The following is a 20,852-nucleotide window of genomic DNA, read 5'->3' as shown; positions in this document are numbered from 1 at the left end:
TTGCACATCTTGTATTGCAATGATTGCATCGGTCGAAATGGGTATTTATCCATTTAGGAGGTGTGAGGTAAAATTAAAGGTCACGGTTTTTAGATAACTGCCCCCATTGTATTAAACAAAGGCTCATATGACTATCGTCATATGTCTGGTATCAGAGATAAACATGATAACAATGGCCGATTACTTAATCACATGTTCTAATACATGGGCACGGTATGACCTCATGTAATGGATATTGTATTTATGATTGTTAAAATCCTTTTGCTGACAAGAAACGTCCCCATTTAATGAACATATTTTGCCTATGCAGCTGTAATAAATAGTTTTATGTATGAGAAAAAAATTAGCAATACATGCAGGCTCTGTACTGTGTTTTAGAAAAATATTACCTTTCAAATATGAATGACCAAAACATTACCGATTCAATCAATAAGATCGGCACTTTTTTCTACATAACGCAACACTCAAATTATAAATAACAATATGCAATATGAACGGCACAATCAATCAAAAATCGGTCGAGTAGCTTAATATCAACAGTTCACCCATGTAGTTGATTATTCAAAACCGAACTGGCGAATAGCAGTTACATGTATTTGAATATTCGAATAAACAACTACCAACAACTAGGTAGTAGAATAGGGATATACAAATCCCCAACTTCAAACTACCAACTAACTTCCACCTTTACTTTCAAGTTGAAACTTCGATATTTTCCTTGTAAACGGCATTAGGATAAGCCTTTGAAACAAGTATAAGAAATTGCCAGATTAATTTTTCTTGATGTTTGCGTTTATGGGTGTTTAACACATAAAAGGTGAAATATACTTTTTAATCATTGATTATACCATTATATGACAACACGAATGATTTGGTGAAATGTTTTGTTAAGAAGTACTGACACTATTTTCTTTTGGCGGAATGACGGTTATAGACAGAGTCTGTCGAAAACAACGAAAATAGAAATGGGCCGGGAAATAACCCTGAATGAGAACAATTATAAAAACAATATCGTCAAATTTATTCCTTGCAACTCGACGATTAAACAGTAATAAAGTAAAATGAAATGAATGTCAAAAACATAACTATGTTTCAGAATAAACAAAGCAAACCTTTATTATTATTATTGTATCATTATTATTGTTATTATTATTATTTCAATCATTTTCTTTTTTTCTTGGGGGGGGGGGGGGCTGGTGAGGGGTCGATTCCCTATCTATACTATCTTGCTGCGCAAAATAATAAAATTGCTACGTTTTACTAGGTCGAACAATCGTAATTTCCCCCATTTTATTGAACAATGGTTCATATGATTGTAATCAGACACAAACAATATACACCGTCTGATTACTGAATCACATGTTTGAATACATATATAGAACATAATATGACACCATATCCATCGTATTTTATATATGATTGTTGAAATAAACTCATTGATAAGAAACGCCCCTATTTATCGAGCACGTCTTTGCTCCAACAGCTTTTTGAAATATTATCTATGTACGGGTAAGAAATATGAGCAATATGAGATCATACAGGTTCTATACTATGTTTTACCACTTCAACATGTCTAGTTTTGTCATTGTGTTTCTCTTTCGTTTATTAAGCTAACATATTGTTATTTCGTTTATGATTGTATTGTCGTTGTTTGAAATCTTTAAAGAAGGACCGAGCGATGCCATCTACATGCAAAGCTTGTATTATAATTAAGTTTCAAAACAAAACTAAGTTTATGTTTTAAAATGTTGTGTACAATATAAAGCAGAACCACAGCACTGTTATACAAGTTTGACGTTTACATCATTAACAAAAAGAAAACTATTGCATTTCAAATTAAAAATAAATGGCCAATTAGATCGGCTCGTGTTTTTTTTTGCAGCATAACGCATACTCACGGTCATGTTGAAACTTCTATGTTTCCCATGCAAACAGTATTAGAATAAATGTCTGTAGCAAATTTAAGATAAATTGCCATGTTAGTTTGAAGTTATGAGTAATATACATACGAAGTGTTTTTAAATTTACTCCTTTTCTTTTTGTCTTGTATATCGAATATATTATTGATGAGCCGGCTATCAAATGTCGTGGCTATAGACCATCCCATGGACGCCTTTAAGGATTGGCCTTAGTAACGCCACTAGCTATATACAGTGTTTCTCTAATATAGATCTACGTATTTTACACATCACGACGAATTTGTACATCATCTGTACAGTTCACTTAAGGCCGAAACAACTGTGAGATAATTCGCCCTTGAAAAAAATGGCTTATACGAGGGACATATATGGTAACAAAAAGTAATTGCCGCTTAAAACAACAATATGACATCATCACAGTTAAATTATTCAGTGCATTAAAACATTATTAGGATAATTTGCAACATAACACAATATAAGAATATAATAATAATTGTTATTGATAGTGTACACTGTACAATAATGTCTACACCTCAGCTTCCATTCCTTAAATGAACTGCCATTCGGCAAGGCGTTTATCAATCGATGAACGCAACATATTCGGATATGTTCGGATCGCAATTCATCGCATAACAATATAAATGAAAACTATTGATCTTGTTATTGTTTGTATTATTGTAGTAGGTCCCTCGAAATATAAATCAACTTTTTAGAAAATGTTAATTAGTTATACTTTAAATGTATTGTTGCCATACGTGTTTCAACTTAACGTTTAAGCGTGATTTCAAGTGGTTGATCTTTTCCCGCGTATTTGTGTCGTCATCTAGAAAATATTTCCGGTTACAGTCGGGATGTTCTATTTACAAAATGGATAAGAAATTATTATGCACCAGTTGTAGCCACGCCCCCGACCAGGTCCGGGAAATAGCCGGGACTTTGACTTTCGGTCCAGCCAACCCCGGGTAAACTCCCCACCCTGCGGGGACGAACTGATGGTTCAACCCCGGCAAAATGCCACCGCACCCCAGAGACTCTATATAAGGTCCAACCTCGCTAAATTTGGCGCTATGACAAAACCACCGCGGTCACCCGGCCATGCAGGCCACCTGGAAAGTAAAAACACGGCCCTTTTTCCCGGCTATCCCCGGTATACCCCCGGACCTGGGGGGCCGTGGTTACAATTGACTGGTGCATTACTGAAAGGAATTCTTAAAAGAAATGAAGTATTTTTTTAACAATTATTGAATTAAATAACTATAACTATTGGTGTAAATATAAATAATGAATTGTGGGATTGATGTCATCAACACCGCAATTCATTCATTGATTAATGCCACAAAGAACCGGATAACGTGTTCTTATGATAAATGTGACTCTTTAAGTGGTCAAAGTCTCCTTATAACATTGATATCATTATTACAGTCGAATGATTTCACAGTAAAATCCAACTCTCTTAACATTTTACTGGACTTATAAAACAGATCAGAACAAAAGAAATCAGACTTGTTCATCGATACGTCGATATATACATATACTTTTTATTCATATATCATGTCAACGTGTATAAACAAAATACATTTATAATGGTAATAATTTAGTGTTTGAAAATCGGACTCCATTTATTATCGATAATCGAATCCAATCGGACCAATCATTTCGATTTACTATCGGACAATAATCGAAAGTTCATAATATCAGTAAGGAATACATTCTCTATACACAGTATCATCATGATGATTTAAATGGTTAAACCTTGAATCAGTACGTGTGACGTTATGGTCATGCATTAGCAACACTAAGTATATTTCCATAACCTTTTTCTGTATTTAATAACATAGCAATACAACACAAACTTGATAATTACACATCAATTGCAAAATGATGCACACCGCATCCAGTAAGTTATCTTAGCATTTTATCCATTTAAAAACATATTAAATATTTGTGAACCAGCTTAACATTCAACAACCTGTTATATTGAACATTTCATTCTAGAATATCTTAATTCATAAAACTTTCACAAATAAGTAAAATTAGTTAATTACAAACGATACCAAAAAGGGTTTCAAATACAGAATGCATCGAGCCGGGATCCCCAGTATTTGCAGGTAAGACCGGACCCACTACACCATAGAGACTGGTTATTGAAAAAGGCAAAAGCAAAAGTGTTCACATTCACCGCATCTATTTAAGAGAGTGACCGCCCTTGTTAAACTGAACTCAACGAGAATCTAAGGGAAAGAAAAAATGACATTTACTCAACTTTTCCACAAAACAAATAAGTAGTTACCGGAAGTTATATTATTATAAAAGAACATACTAATTGTAACAAGGGTGGAAGCTGAACTTAACAATTGTTATTCAACATTCAAAACCTTATTTGTAATAACAAGGGTTTCTTTAATATACAATGCTAGTTTAAATCATTCATTCCTGTCACTTGATTTCAATAATTGTAGAAATATGTACACATAAAGTAGTCCATCTAGTAACAACGTTTAAGAATTTTCTTCATAACATCGGAATGAAACGGGTATACATGTATACAAACCATCTTTAATATCACTTGTATTGCAAGTTTAACACGTTCGTTCCTCTCTAGGTCGGTGTCTGGCATATCTGACAGTCTGAATTCTCAGTTGAAATACAGATAGTCTTAGTCCGGAGTAATATAAGCATAGTTTATTTGTAAAATATCGAGGTATTTTTCGAATTCTATTGAAGTTTTAATCTCTTTATAAATAGTTAAACTGTACAATTGTTAGCGTTCCGAGCCAATGTAGCTTAAAAATATCTAATAGTCATGCCTTAAATTCATACAAAATACTTTATACAATCTATATTGGCAACACTGTCAATTATATAAGAGAAATCATGATCGTCTAACAAAACCTTAACTTTTAATATCCCATTTTATTTGACCATCATTATCCGTCAAACCTTTCACATATTTTTCACATATAATTGTAAAATTATGATATCAGTTTTAACTACTTAAACCAATATTTCATAATTCTTATTTACCTTTATACATTAAGCGGATATTTCACCATAGATACAAGCATGACATGTATTTGGCATAACCTATAACAGTATTTTGCGAAATCTCAGGTGTATTCTCTCTATTTCTTTTCATTTTGAATATCCACAAATGTCACAAGCATAATTTAAAATAGACGAAACAAAAGCATCAAACAAATTTGCATAAGGATTTTTAAATATTATCATAATCTTTGCATTTGCATAATAGAACTTTCATAGCTTTAAGGGTTTTTCACATTAAATTTTCCTGACTTAGAAAAATCCCTTTTATAGTTAAAAACAGTTCCAAGGTAGTTAAAATAATTGCTTTCATGCTTTACGCTGAAATATGGGTTTTAACAGTGAAATAACAACAGTGAAAATATAAATTTGATATTTTCACTGCAAAATATGGAGTGAAAATATCAACTTTCAGAACTACTTTTAAAATCCTTTGTTGTAAATTATGTCATTTTTTTAAATTAAAGAAATGTTTTATAAATTTAAATAAATATATAATTTGAAATTAACAACTTACCGTTTATTACCGGTTATCCCGTTTTTCAAACATTTTCCTGATCTTCGAAGCTGAATGTTCGAACATTTGCTTTCATACCAAACAAATTACAGACAAAAACAACTATTCGAACATAAATAAAATTTTATATCACCGTTCAAATGTATTTTGAACTGTTTGCCGTAAAATGAGCTTCCTGGAAAATGTTTTGTTTTCATTTTGTAGTGTATGTGTTCAATGTTCACTAATGTGATTTAATAAATAAGAAACACAAGTGTGCTCTAACTATTTATTATGAAATACGCTAAGAAATGTACACCAACAGACTGACCAGGAATACTCAGCATGCAAAGAGATAAGATATAAAGTATAGTCTGTTTCTAGAATCTGCAACATCTCTCTTGTTTTGTTAAAAAGAAAAAGTAAATATTATAGTTAATAATATTCCAAACATGTAAATAAAAGAAATCATTGTTACACATTAATTATTAAATGAATCGATGTATTTGTCATTTTAAATCTTGCACAATCTATGTAATATCATAGAAAATATTATTGACAGTATATTCATGCATTAATTGATTTATAATGATTACAGTTCATTTAACCCAATCATCGTGATTGTATCTTTGACTTGGTTGCACTATTCTACCAGATCGTGTCTGATAAGGGGCAGGGGAGTTTTGGGGAATCTCTTCAGGGTAATTAGACTGCTGAGAGTTGGCACAGCTGGGTACCTGTGGGTTGATTTCATTATCAGTGCTTGACTGATCTCTGGCCATTGGGTGTGAAATCATTTATCTCTGTTAATCGCTCATTACTCTTCAACAGGAATCGGCGATTTCTCCTGTAACTACTCCCATCAGGGGTTAGGATTACATAAGAATGGTCATTGTGTATCCTGATTACTTAAGCGGGTTTCCAAATCTTTCCAACTTGAAATCGTACCAAGTCATTAACTTGCAACCTTGAAAGTGGTTTTGCGTTTTTGTCGTATAATATTTTTTGCTTTCTTTTGGATGTTTGGATGGCTGACCTTACCATTTTAGAGTTTACAGGTTTAGGTAGCAGATGAGATATTGTTGTAGGTAAAACAGATCTTGTTCTTCTGCTCATAAGCAATTGCACAGGTGATTGCTTACAATCTGACATCGGTGTATTCCTGTATTCTAGCAATGCTAGATATGGGTCATGACCACTGTCTTTGGCCTTTACTAGCAGTCGTTTTACAGTCTGTACAGTACGTTCTGCAAGTCCGTTAGAATTTGGATGTCGTGGGCTTGATGTGACATGTTCAATGTGCCACGCATCGACGAATGTCTTAAAAGTCTCAGATGTGTACTGAGGTCCATTGTCACTGAAAATACGCATTGGTATTCCGTGTGTACTGAAACGTGATTTGAGTTTTCTGACAATAGTCGATGATTTTGTGTCAGGCAGCTTGTCTATTTCAAAATATCTGCTATAATAATCAACGACAAGTAAATACTCATTTCCATCAAAATGGAACAAATCAGTGGCAACTTCTTGCCATGGTCCTTTTGGGATGTCGTGGGTTGTCATGGGCTCTTTTTGATTTGAGTTTCTGCGTGACAAACAAATTTTACAGTTCAAAACGAAGTCATTTATTTGTTTGCTCATGCCTGGCCAAAACATCACGTCCTTGGCTCTCTGTAGGCTTTTGTCAGTGCCCATATGACCTAAATGTACTTGCTCAATCATGTGCTGTCTGAGTGACTTGGGAATGATCAAGGTTTGACCTCTGAAAATTAGGTCATCGGCAACTGATAATTCGTCCCTGTGATTGAAAAATTCATGCACCAGTTCTAGGCAATCTGATCTAGAATCTGGCCATCCTTGAACTATAGTCCGTTTCAATGCCTGCATTTGTAGGTCGGTCTTTGTTTCCTTTCTCACATTTTCAATACTGCGGTCAGTATATCTCATGCTTGAAAGCACGGTATGAACATGTAGGTCAAGACCTTTTATTTCGGAACTATCTGACATAGGTTTCCGTGACAAGAGATCACTGATGGGAACGTTTTTCCCGCTTACATGTCTTACGTCAATGTCATACTTTTGCAAACTAAGCATCGTCCTCTGCAAACGCGGTGGTGCTGCATGCAAAGGCTTTTTCATGATTGCAGACAAGGGCTTATGGTCAGAGTGTACAATTACATGTCTACCATATATGTATTGGTGAAAACGCTGACATGCAAACACAATGGCTAGCATTTCACGCTCAATGTTTGCATAATTGCGTTCCGTTTGCGTCAATGTCTTAGATGCATAAGCTATGGGTCGACCATCTTGCATAATGGCTGCACCCACTCCATTCATAGAAGCGTCGCATTCAAGATAAACTGGCTTCTTTGGATCAAAATAAGCTAGATTTGGGCTTTTTGTGATAACCTGCTTGACCTTTGTGAATGCGTTAATTTGAGGTTGGTCCCAGACGAACTCTATGTCCTTTTTAAGTAAATCTCTCATTGGGCTTGTAATTTCGGAGAGATTTGGGGCAAATTTCTGTAGATATGTCACCATACCAAGAAATGTCTCTAGCTCTGCACGATTTTTGGGTGTTTTGATTTTCCCAATTGCCTCTATTTTGGCTGTGTCTGCTTTCAGCCCTGATGATGTAACCATATGACCAAAATAAGGTATCTCTGACAGTCCTATGCGGCATTTGTCTACGTTGAATCGAATGCCTTTGTCGCGGGCACGGTCTAGTACTGCTTTCAGATTGTTGTCGTGCTCTGCTCTTGTCCGACCATATATCAATATGTCGTCAACAATTGCATTGACACCTGTCATGTCTCCAAAGATTTCGTCTACTTTTTGACAAAATACATCTTGACTACAACAGAGACCATAAGGAAGACTGGTGAATCTGTATCTACCAAACGGGGTGCTAAACGTTGTCAAATATGACGACTCTTCGTCCAGTCTAATGCTCCAGTAAGCATGAGTTATGTCTAAAAGACTAAAGTATTGACAACCAGCTAACTGTACTGTCACGTCGTCAAGTGTCGGCATAGGGTAGTGCGGTCTACGTATTGCCTCATTCAATGCTTTTGGGTCTAGACATATTCTCAATTGACCAGTTTTTAGTTTTTCTACTACAACAAGGGAGTTGACCCAATCAGTCGGGGTGTTAACCTTGGCGATTATGCCATCGCTCTCCATTCGATTCAGTTCTTCATGAAGTCGGTTACGTAATGCTTCAGGTACCCTCCTTGCAGGATTCACAACAGGGATAGCATCCTGCTTCAAATGAAGCTTGCAAGACCCTGCAATTACACCAATTCCCGTGAAAATGTCTTTATAATCAGATAGCACCTGTTGTTTGTTTAACACTTGACCAGTACTTTCACATGATTGCTTATCAATGGTACATATCAGTTTGATTAAACCTAGATCTATGGAAGATTTCAGGCTCAAGAGAGGCACAGCAGGGGTATCTACTACATAAAACCATGTGTTGATTGACCTTTCTTTGTATTTACAATACAATTGAACTTTTCCTAGAACTGGAATACGATTACCTGTATAGGATGTCAATCGTTCAGAGGGGGGCTCTAACGGGGAATTTAAACCTAGCGCTTGAAAATCTTTGCGTGGAAGAATATTTGCTGCGCTTCCTGTATCAATTTTGAAATTTACAGGACATTGTTTTGGGCCAAGGGACAGACAGACTAGTGCACGATCGGTAGAACAAATTGTGCTTACCGTGTCAATGTTGTGCTCTTGGATACCACAGATTATTTCCTCAAAGTTATCGTCAACATTATTCACATTGTTATTTCCATGCCTGCAACACTTCGCGAAATGATTATATTTGTTACAGTTATGACACTGTTTCCCTTTTGCCGGGCACGCTCCGAATGTATGTGTAGTTGCACAGTTCATGCACGAACGTCCTTGTCTCGGTGGTCCTTGTCCCGGTCTTGAAGATGAAGTCACTGGTCGGCGTTGTTGCTGACGGCGCTGTGTAATCGGCTTGTGTCCAAACGGTTTTGATCTACAGACTTCCACGTCCTATATCAGGCGTGAGACCACAGTTATTTTTACTATATGTTTCATATAGACACTAACCTGGCTTTTGACTTTATACACACCCCAATTGAAAAACAAGGACATGGCATCTCTAGAACAATTCAAGACACAAAATATAATCACAAGAAAACACCATGTTGACCATTGACCCGACTGTCAAAATTGAGTTCAAATACATAACCCTTCCGCCAGGGAGTCAATCGGCTACAAACAACTAATTTTCAGACTTCCACAAGCTATGATTTTTCCAATATTTACATTGAAAACTATCAATTTCTGCAATAGAGTGTCAAATTCAGTCAAGTTCTCTGCAAAAAGAACATTTTTTGCTTCTTTTTCATTCAATTTTAATAAAATATTGATACTTGAACACAAGCACTCTTTGTTTCTGTATTCACATCCGGATCTTGGTCAACGGGGGGCAGATAACTGTGGTCTTGAGCCTATTTAAGCAACATTTTTTCAGAAACAGACTTCAAAACTCCTATAGTTCAGCTTCAGGCTATATGCAACACATACTGAAAGTTTGGCAATGATATATCAAACACTAAATGAATGAGACAAGTATTAGCACCTGTGGTATTTTCATAAAAAGCAGAAACAGCCATTTCCCTCAAATGTTAAGCCGCAAACCTTTGAAGAGCCATTATTTCCTTATGCATTGGAATAATTTGACCAAGTAAAGTTTTCCTTGTAGCTTTTAATGGTGTCTATAGAACAGCACCACAAAACTGGCCTGCCTACTCTTTTAAGATTTTTTCTAAGCAAAATAAGGTTTTTCCACTTCATCGGCTTAGTGTTTTTTTTTAAAAAATGACATAGAGCCCAACTGAAATGCCTCAACTTGTCAAAATTTTGCTTTTCTGGTCCACTTATATACAAAGGTAACAGAACTGTTCAGTTTAACACAAGAAATTTAGTGATAATGTGTTAATAGACAGTCTAAACAACACTATATGCCAAATTGTTGGCTTCCGGGACAAATGGCGCAACAAAGGAAATGGCAAAAAACACACCAAAACTTAAAGATTCATGACAACTGCTAGTGTTTTCATGTATGAGGTGGCTACATGATGTAGAAAATGCAGAGATAGCATTATTATGCCCATTTTTAAAAAAAAATTACTTTAAGAATCTGTTTTGAAGGCTAGATTTGGCATTAAATTCAGAGTACAGCACTTCACTATTGTCTATAAGATGCTTATTTACACCTGATTTGCTATAAATCTCACTCATTGGAATCATTTACACACAAACAAGCACTACAGAGTTGACTAACATCTTCATTCTTCTGAAATATTGGATTCAGAGCTGCATCTCCTGGATTCAGATTGCAGGACTACCGCCTGGGGAAAAGGCCGCAGCTAACTGGAGCTTATTGGCACATCATGATCTGCAAGCAAGACACAAAAGCAATGTTTTACACAAATAAAACTATCTGCCACTACTGTTAAAGTTTGAAAAAGGCCTGTAAACACTCATTTGAGGCATACACAACCTTTAATATAGTCATAAATGTGATAAATATGCAGAAAAGTTCATGAATTCAAAGATTTTCAGGACAAATTTAATAGAATATATAGTCTTTTGGACATTTTGCAATCAGTTTTTAACAACTCAAAGGTAAATCTCATCTTATTGAGTACCCAGATGCATTTTGCAAGCATTCAAACCAGACATGCTTAGAATTTCTTCTTACTTGGAGATGGTATTCCTTTCTTGAAAATCCTTGCCGAGAGCCGGTATGGAAAACCACACGAGACCACAGTTTTACCAGCACTGGTTCTTGTCCTTGAAAATTCCTCTGTGGCTACAGCAACCAGGCTGGCTATTAAAATAAGCAATAAATTAGGGTTTTTAAAACATTTATACTGTATTAAGGTTGTGTTTTTTAATGCATTAAGGGAAAAGGCTCTATTCTTTATGAAAGCTGCTCACTTTTTATTTATTTTGCCTTGAGAAATGTCAAGTTTTTCAATGAATAAATTGAATAAATGAATGAATTAATGAATATATATGAATGATTGATAGAATGAATTAATGAATTAATGAAAGGTGGCATTATTTCTTTAAAATTGGGATCTCATTGTGTTGCTGTGATTGTTAAAGTATATGTTTTCTTGTCCATAAGCTGAAAATCATATGCACACTAAATAAAACATCATTCTGCATCCTATGTGCAGTAAGTTTTGTTTAATTGCTTATAGAATTTGCAATTATTGTAATGTTTGCTTAAAAGAGCAAACAAAATGTGTGAATAGATGCACAATACAGACCAAAGACTGATACAAGTCAGCAGTTTCATTAGAAAATAATATTATTATCAAAGCCACATCAGAAATGATTGACAACATGAAAGAAATTCATTTAGGAATGGAACAAACAGTCTCAATGGGCTTTTATGACCAAACTGTCTCACTTTGTACTTCAGTTTGGATACCATTTTCTAATATATTATCTTGAAGTACTTACAAATTACAGCATGTTGGCAAACACCAAGTACAGCTTGGCCTCTGGTGGGCAGCTTGGTGGGGGGGGGGGGGGTTCTTCAACAGACAGTTCCTCCTGGGTCTGCTTCCTATGTTAAAAAAATCCCTCCATTTATACTTTGGAATTGAAAGTGAGGCTTTCATTCATTAGTTACCATCATTTGGAACTATTTCCAAACATTAAATTGAAAGTGAAAGTAGTTTTTTTTTAAAAATGTCAAAAATATATAAGAAAATTATATATTATTAATTTATATTATGTAATATAAGATTTTCACATTTCATACTCAAACACCAATATTCTATGGCTAAGCACTGTCAACTGGCCAAATTTCAACCAGATAGCTGTATAAATTAAGAATTTATAACAATTTAAAATAGGCCACCCCTCCAAAAGCTTCCTCTATATCATTAAGCAACATTTTTTCAGAAACAGACTTCAAAACTCCTATAGTTCAGCTTCAGGCTATATGCAACACATACTGAAAGTTTGGCAATGATATATCAAACACTAAATGAATGAGACAAGTATTAGCACCTGTGGTATTTTCATAAAAAGCAGAAACAGCCATTTCCCTCAAATGTTAAGCCGCAAACCTTTGAAGAGCCATTATTTCCTTATGCATTGGAATAATTTGACCAAGTAAAGTTTTCCTTGTAGCTTTTAATGGTGTCTATAGAACAGCACCACAAAACTGGCCTGCCTACTCTTTTAAGATTTTTTCTAATGCAAAATAAGGTTTTTCCACTTCATCGGCTTAGTGTTTTATATAAAAAATGACATAGAGCCAACTGAAATGCCTCAACTTGTCAAAATTTTGCTTTTCTGGTCCACTTATATACAAAGGTAACAGAACTGTTCAGTTTAACACAAGAAATTTAGTGATAATGTGTTAATAGACAGTCTAAATATATAAACGTTTCCATATGTCCGTCCGTCAGTGTCCGTCCGTCCCTCCGTGCATCCATCCATCAATCTATCTTTATATCACCCTTATTCTAGTTATGATCAGTAATTAAAGACAGTCTAGTAAAAAAAACCTAGTCAAAACCTCCTGCCACTGGAATCGCCCATTCCATGGTGTAAGAGAGCTGCAGATAAGGATCTATCACCTAGTCGTTTTAGTTCATACTGTAGTGTTTTGGACAAGGGAGTTAACTAGTGCTGATAATTGAGTGATTTTCACAAGTGGTTATTATTACGAAGCATGCTATTTCCGGTTTTATAAAATGTTGTGTTAACTATTTCACGCAGTAATAAAGGCTGTTAATCTCACTTGCTGAGTTATTCCTTTACTACATAAAACATACTAATTGTATTTCTTTGTAAGATAAAGCCGCGTAAAGACGAGCGCACTGTCCAACGACAGCTCGTGTTTATTTAAAAACCAATAAAAAAACTATCGAGTTAATATTCGTCAGCAAGCTTGGGATAGACTTCAACAACATCATCGAGTATGAGCAGATCTGTATTATCACCAATGGCCATAGTGTTTGTTGTGGTGGCAGATTCCACTGCTTACTGATATATGAGGAGATAAGCATCACCCTGGGCATAAAATGTCCCACAGATTTTCTTCTTCAGGTTGCCACTGAGCATGTTAAGAACTGTTGCTTGTTAATGTTGTTTCCGATGAACTCATCTTCCTTCATTGTAGAAGGCATGTCCACATAAAAAGTCACGGTTGGTGAAGTCGTTCCACTTGCTTGCCATTGATATATCATGGCTTTCGTGGATGTGCCCTCATAACCATTAAACACAACAGTTGTCTCTCCATACTTCCTTGTGACAAACTGCACATGGATCCACGTGTAGATGGGATACTCTGAACATGTGCACCACCATCCATACAGAACTTGGCCTGTGATCCCTGGAAGGTCAGTTGTGAGGAGGGCCCATATGGCATATACTAGCACTAGTTTATGTGGCTGTCGAAGCAGAAGTGAGGTGTCAAAAAGTACTGGTGGATTACTGCATAGCCCATACTCAAACAATGATGCTTTTGAAACAACTGTGAATCGCTGGAAAAGAAGAAAATGTGTACTCAGCAACGGTTTGTCTATCCATCCTAGCCAATATAGCGTTCCTGATGGTCTTTGTTTTGTGAACATTCATAGTAATATGTGTATGGACCCCAGTCTAGACACTTCTTCGCAAGCTTTGATCTAAGCAAGGAGATGGTTCAGAACTATGTGTGTGTCCATTCTATGTCACGTGCTTTTCTTGCATATATCATGTGTCACCAGTGTTGTAGTTGACTCCTGTTAGCTCTGGTATGGCATTGTTGACTTCATTACAAGTTGACATAGCAAGGAGCCATAACACACGCTGCTGCTGTGTCATCCCTCGCCCTCTTGTGAGGCCACCACTGGTCTTCGTACTCCTCATCATTATCTGCTCGATGATAAGATTAACTGAGAGGCCAGACCATAGGCGATCACTTCTCCTGACCACATGGTTTTCCTCTTTAAATCTCTGGTAGCCATCAGGATGCTCCACCTGAACATTGCACCCTTGCTGTACATACATCCGAGTAGATTTCGTATAAAACATGATTATTCATACAGTAACTGTTTCAGTAAACAAAAATGTCATTGAACCGTTCATAGTTTATTTCCGATTTCTAGTTGAGTTCCCATGTACCGGCATCATCCAAAATGACAATTTTGTGAATGGTGCAATAAAAAATATAACATTGTATAAAGAAAACAATGTAACTTTCTTGCAAACATTCTAAAAATAATAGGTTATTTAAATCAATTATAAAGTAAAACGTATGTATTCAAATCTTGCAAAATCATAAAGTAATTAACTATTAGTTGCCCATTAAAATGCAAGTGAACAACAATTTAATTATTAAATGTTACAAAAAATGAGGCTACTATTAGAAAAAGTATCCGAAATGTGGGGCTATGCGAAAATACGGACAAAAATATACAATGTGTTGTAAAGAACCATTCAATTATTAGTTGCCCATTAAAATGCAAGTGAACAACAATTTAATTAAATGTTACAAAAAAAAACGAGGCTTCTTTTAAAAAAAGTATCCGAAATGTGGGGCTATGCGAAAATACGGACAAAAAATATACAATGTGTTGTAAAGACTAATCTATTTCTAAAATATAATGCAATGGCAAGAAGCTAGAAACATATTGTAACACCAGTTTAAAGTATTACATAAAGAAGTTATGAACTTACATTGCTGCCTATTAATAGTGAACGCTATGAAAATATTTTTCTTATGCTTATATTTTTAAATATGAAATCAAGCAAGTGTAAAGGAGGAGCTGACAGGAAAAATAAAACCGCGACCTGCATTGTACTGCTTCCGAATTCATATCTCATATTCACCAAAGTTTTTGGTAGATTGTGGATAGTACTGAACCATTTATGTGGGCATCAGACAAGCAGATATGCAAAACCACTTTCTCAACATGTTTCTGTAGCTTTTTGCATATATATGGGTGGAAACGGAGGAAATGCCATCACCGATTTCCGTTCATTCAAATACTTTCCACCGATTGGATATTTGTTTTCAGCCGATATTGTCTCATGTTAGCGACATAATTGGTGATCCGCCGATGTTGTCTGATGTTGGCGACACATTTGTTTTCCGCCGATATTTTCTGATGTTGGCGCCATAATTGGTTATCCAATTATATTGTCTAATGTTGGCGCCATGATTGGTTATCCAATGATATTGTCTGATGTTGGCGCCATTGGGTCTCCGCAGATGGTTGATGACTTGTTTCAATGCTTGTTTTTGTTTGTTGATTTTTATTGATGTAATAAAATATTCACTAAATATTGCAATAAGAAATTGTCTGAAATCATTATTTCGTCTCAAACAAGAAAAACCTATACGGGATTCGAACCGGTGCCATACACTATCAGTAGTGTTGCATTAATATTTATGTGAAAAACTACAGAAACAAGCTCAGTAGCCGAAAGTTTAAACATAAACCCCGTTTAAAGACACAGGGTAAACGCGAAAGACATAGAACACAAAAACAAAAACTCACACACAAGAAACATGGAACAACAGCACAAAACTCCACAAACAACACAGTGCATTTACTATTATATATATAAAACAACTAAGTATGTTTATCAAGGATTGTTAGGTACCCGCCTTGAAACGGTCAGTAAAATGTAAATTTACTGGGGGTTTTAACCAGTTTGTGTGCACAACCTTACTCTTATCTTATTGAGACTCGACAACTATGATCACTAAAACACGCTTGGAAGGATACTAATGGTTATTGCACTTTAATTTATTTAATGAAATAATAATTTAATGAGCTGGTAATATCACTATGAGACCTAATATATCGTTGGGAAATAATACAGTACGTTTTAAAAGTGTTGATAATGAGGGACTTTTCCGTTTATAGCCAGTGGGATTATCATATGTAATCTATAAATAGAAACATACATACTTAAGTGCAGAGTTTATATAGTTATATATGGCAAAGTTAAATTGATTAAAGATACCAGTCAATGTAATTATTAATTATATTTGCAATATTTTATCACTTCTATTTGTTTTTATTCGATTTGTGAAAAAAAACAAATGCTTCTAAAAACATCATGCATTTTAGTATAAGCCATATAACAGTAGATATATTCATTAAAAATAGAGATTCATTACTACGAACATTTCATATCATTTTTTCTATTTTATAAATACTTTTTTTTAATTGAAACTAAAAGGAAAGAACAAAGTGGGCTGGATTTGAGCCTGTAGCCTGAGCGTTTAATAACCCGTCCTCTCCACCACTAAACCAGCACTCACTTGTACAATTTTAACCTATATTCGTTGAGGCACGACTAAAACATTTATACTGGAGTATTATGTTTGAAGAGCGCATTTCGATTAAGTCAAAAGTAGTGTAAAGGTTACCCTTAATCGCGAACACATGTACCGTACGTGAAATGGAGATTACAGGTGCAACGCGAATTTCCTTATTTCTTGCTGTTATTGCGTTTATAACATACAAATATATGTCTATGAAACAAACAAAACTTACGGTGGATAATGTAAACTCAACATATGATTATATAATTGTGGGCGGTGGCTCCGCCGGATGCGTGCTTGCATCCCGACTGTCGGAAGACCCGGAAATCAGGGTCCTGCTTCTTGAAGCGGGTGGGGAAGAGACGGATAACATCAACATATCTATTCCGGTCGCATCGGTGTCGGTCTGGAAAACAGCATAGGACTGGGATTATTATACAACACCACAGAAAAACTCTGGATTCTCCCAATTAGGTGGAACCGACACTACTGGCCACGAGGGTAAGGCATTGGAGGATCCAATAATCTGAACGCATTACAATATGTCAGAGGAAGTCGGTATGTCTATATAAAACAATGTTTTAAACGTCGCTTAAAGAAATAATTTTGTAGTAGTTTAAATAGAAGCGGGTAAAATAATTAGTCTTACAACTTAAAACAGAACATCAATAAGGCATTGTTTGAACCATAAAGGTATCTTATTGAAGTAATGCTGCGAAAACTATTCAGTGACAATTAAAATTTTGGAATATTGAGGTTAAACAATATTTAAATAGTTCACCTATATATTGCATATGTCCTACATTGTTGGTTATATTTTCGTTGTAGGCATGATTTTGATGAATGGAGAGAGTAAGGATGCGACGGCTGGGGATATGAAGATGTTCTTCCATACTTCCTGAAATCTGAAGACATGCGTGTTGATGATCTGAAAAACTCAAAATACCATAATTCCGGAGGACCACTCGCTGTTACGAAAAAGTCTGTTTTCCCTTTAGGCAAGCGTTTTGTTGACGCAGGAAAAGAGTTAGGATACAATGAGATCGATTACAATGGTGAAGAACAGAACAGATCGGTTTTGCAGAAAGTCAAATCAATGTTAAACATGGTACCCGTGTAGGCACAGCGGCTGCATTCTTACGACCAGCAATGGGCCGAACGAATCTACATGTAGTCGTCAACGCGCATGTTACAAAGGTCATAATCGAAAACAAAGAAGCAAGGGGTGTTGCATTCGTTAAAACCAATAGAAAGCATTTTGTTTTGCAAATAATGAGGTAATTCTTAGTGCAGGCGCCAATTGGTACTCCGCAAATACTGATGTTGTCTGGCGTTGGACCGAAGCAGCATTTAGAAGAATTGAATATACCGGTTATCATGGATTTACCTGTTGGACTTAACATGGAGGATCACATTTACTCTTTTATTCCGACGACAATAAACTCCTCTGAAGGATTTACGGGGCCTAAAGCGGAGTCTATTTCATCACTTGTTCAATATATGGTTTTGGGTGAAGGATCCCTATCAGCACCATTGTTACCTGGTACAGCTTTTATAAAATCATCCACATGTGAAACCAAGTATCCTGATCTACAATTTCATCTCATGGCAGTTTTACCAATATCTGAGAACGCGCGCGTTCTAGGATATGAATTTGAAGGGTTATATCCTGAAACATGGACGGATGGACTTCTTATGGCGACCATATTACTTCACCCAAAAAGTAAAGGAAGTGTATCGTTGAAAAGCAATGACCCTTTCGATTATCCAAATATTGATCCTAATTATTTTGAACTCGAGGAAGATATTCGGAAAATGATAGAAGTCATGAGAAATGGTATAGAACTGCTAAGAACAAAACCATTTGCCGAAATAGGAGCGGACTTCAGCCGATTAAACGTGCCTCATTGTAGTCACTATGAATTTCTGTCAGACGAACAGCTCAAGTGCTTTATTCAACACTTTGCTGCGACTCTGTATCATCCGACCTCAACCTGTAGAATGGGTTCACTACACGATCAAACTTCAATGGTCGATCCCCAGTTGCGTGTGAAAGGCATCAGGAACCTCCGAGTGGTGGATGCCTCTGTCATGCCCCATGTTACTTCCGGTAACACAAATGCTCCGACAATCATGATTGCAGAAAAGGCTGCGGATATTATCAGAGGAATTGACAGCGTGGAGGAGTTACGCAGGAAATTGAAAGAAACATGATACCGTTTCACAAATACTGATAAAACCGTCCGATATTTTAGAAGTGACACCACATGTTTTATTGAATGTGTCCCACATCAGAGTAAAACTATCACACGTAATGTTGTTTTCTCCACACGAAATGACATTTCTGTCACGTATGTAATGAAACCGTCATATGTAAAAAAGAGGTATCATAAATTAGGATGAAACTACCACACGTTATGTTGACAGGAAATGCTGTTTCCCTCCACGTCAACAAGTTGTGACGTCAGATCGGGTAATTGCAGCGTTCCATACTAATACGTATTGTGTGTTTTGGGGGTTCCTAAAGAAGTGCAAACTTTCCTATATCTGGCATCTCGACGCGTTGTGTTGTTTGTCTATACGTTAGCATGTTTGTTTGAAATTAACATGTTTGTGATATATTACTATATTTAAGTTACGTTCCTTTTTTATACGACACAAAGATACTCGTTATGAGCTAAGGAAGCCTACATTTAATAGTGTTTCTCTTTCCAAATAATAACTTATGACCATGCAATACCATCAACTCAACTATCAATCATCAGTTATCCATCTGTGTCAATTAGATTTCAAATTGATTTGATATTTGATAAGTATGGGTTATTTTGTCGAATTTTATACACCGGATAGATCGCTGTTCAAGCATTGATATTAACATAAACTTGCAATGCAAGACTTATGTTAAGCTAATTATTAAGATGGCATCCAAGAAAGCGAATAGATAGTGAATTATAAAAAGATGAGTACAAATAATCAACTTTAGATTTCCATAATGTTTGTTAAAAGACATCAATATCGATAAAATGGAACATTTTTATACAATACATGTACAATTTACTTTAAAATATTGCTTGGTGAAATCACTTAGATTTGCGTTTGGATGTCTAGAAATAAATGATTTAAAAACTGCAGTGGAACTCCAAATGTACACATGTTAAAGAGAGAAAGCCTGTGAATAAAGAACAGAACGTTGAAAATGGCATGTTCATGTTTTATTAACAAGCTTTTATAGGCTCACGAATTATAAGAAAAATAAACAACGCAAACATATCAAAAGGCTCAAGTAGCGGGCACGTGTATTATACATGTTGTTGAGTGTGTGTGGGTGTGTGTGTGTGGGGGGGGGGTATGAATGATTTAATAATTTTGAGCATGATCAATAGAACATCGTCATCAGCATTGCCATTATACACACCCTCGATTTTTTTTATAGTGCATTGCTCGTGTTCAGTGTCCAAAGTAGCTCAAATCACCGCTAACACACCAGCTTCTCTCACTTATAAACTATTATTTAGAACTGTGTTATGGAGCTTTTAGGTGGTAAACACCTTTTGGTTCGTTATATATGATCGATTTTGTTTGTGCACTTGAGTGTATTATTCCCACACGTGTTTTCACGATGGAAGTAGCACAAGGCAACGAACAGTGTTTGAAACGATATGAATCATCAAAGACGAAGGTCCAGGTCAATTTAAAAGAAGGTCAAATCCAGTATGGATGAAACAAAACAAGTTATTTGATTTACTTCGATATTACACAGAGATTGACTGATTAAATTTGTTTCTGTAGTTTGTCACATAAGTATTGATCAAATAAGCACACACATCATATAAACAAGGGACAAAGTCACTTGAATTACCTGGTCCAAATTACTCGAACTATTTTAAGTCATTGTATTACAGAATCAAGCTACCCCAATATTTTATTTATTATTATTGTATATTTTTGTAATATTCTCATGTTAAAAAGAGTTAAGGCGTTTAAAGTAAATAATGGTTATAATAATCTGAATTTTTTTTATTTCGATTACTCAAGTTTAAGTTAGTTATTA

The 20,852-nt window shown here is 35.5% G+C and overlaps 1 protein-coding gene and 1 pseudogene across 1 annotated transcript; one reads left to right on the top strand and one right to left on the bottom strand.

The window, feature by feature from the left end:
• Positions 1-6,056: 6,056 nt before the first annotated feature.
• LOC128238105 (uncharacterized protein K02A2.6-like) lies at positions 6,057-14,532 on the bottom strand. The gene is made up of 3 exons (XM_052953678.1): positions 14,247-14,532; positions 6,499-8,747; positions 6,057-6,194 (listed from the first exon to the last, which is right to left on the bottom strand). The coding sequence occupies exons 1-3, from the start codon at positions 14,530-14,532 to the stop codon at positions 6,057-6,059; spliced, it is 2,673 nt and encodes an 890-aa protein (XP_052809638.1).
• Positions 14,533-16,938: 2,406 nt separating this feature from the next.
• On the top strand, positions 16,939-19,015 carry LOC128238104 (alcohol dehydrogenase [acceptor]-like; annotated as a pseudogene).
• Positions 19,016-20,852: the final 1,837 nt, after the last annotated feature.

Source organism: Mya arenaria, chromosome 6 (genome assembly GCF_026914265.1).
Source record: "Mya arenaria isolate MELC-2E11 chromosome 6, ASM2691426v1".
Lineage (NCBI taxonomy): Eukaryota > Metazoa > Mollusca > Bivalvia > Myida > Myidae > Mya > Mya arenaria.
This window is presented reverse-complemented; position numbering and strand designations above follow the sequence as displayed.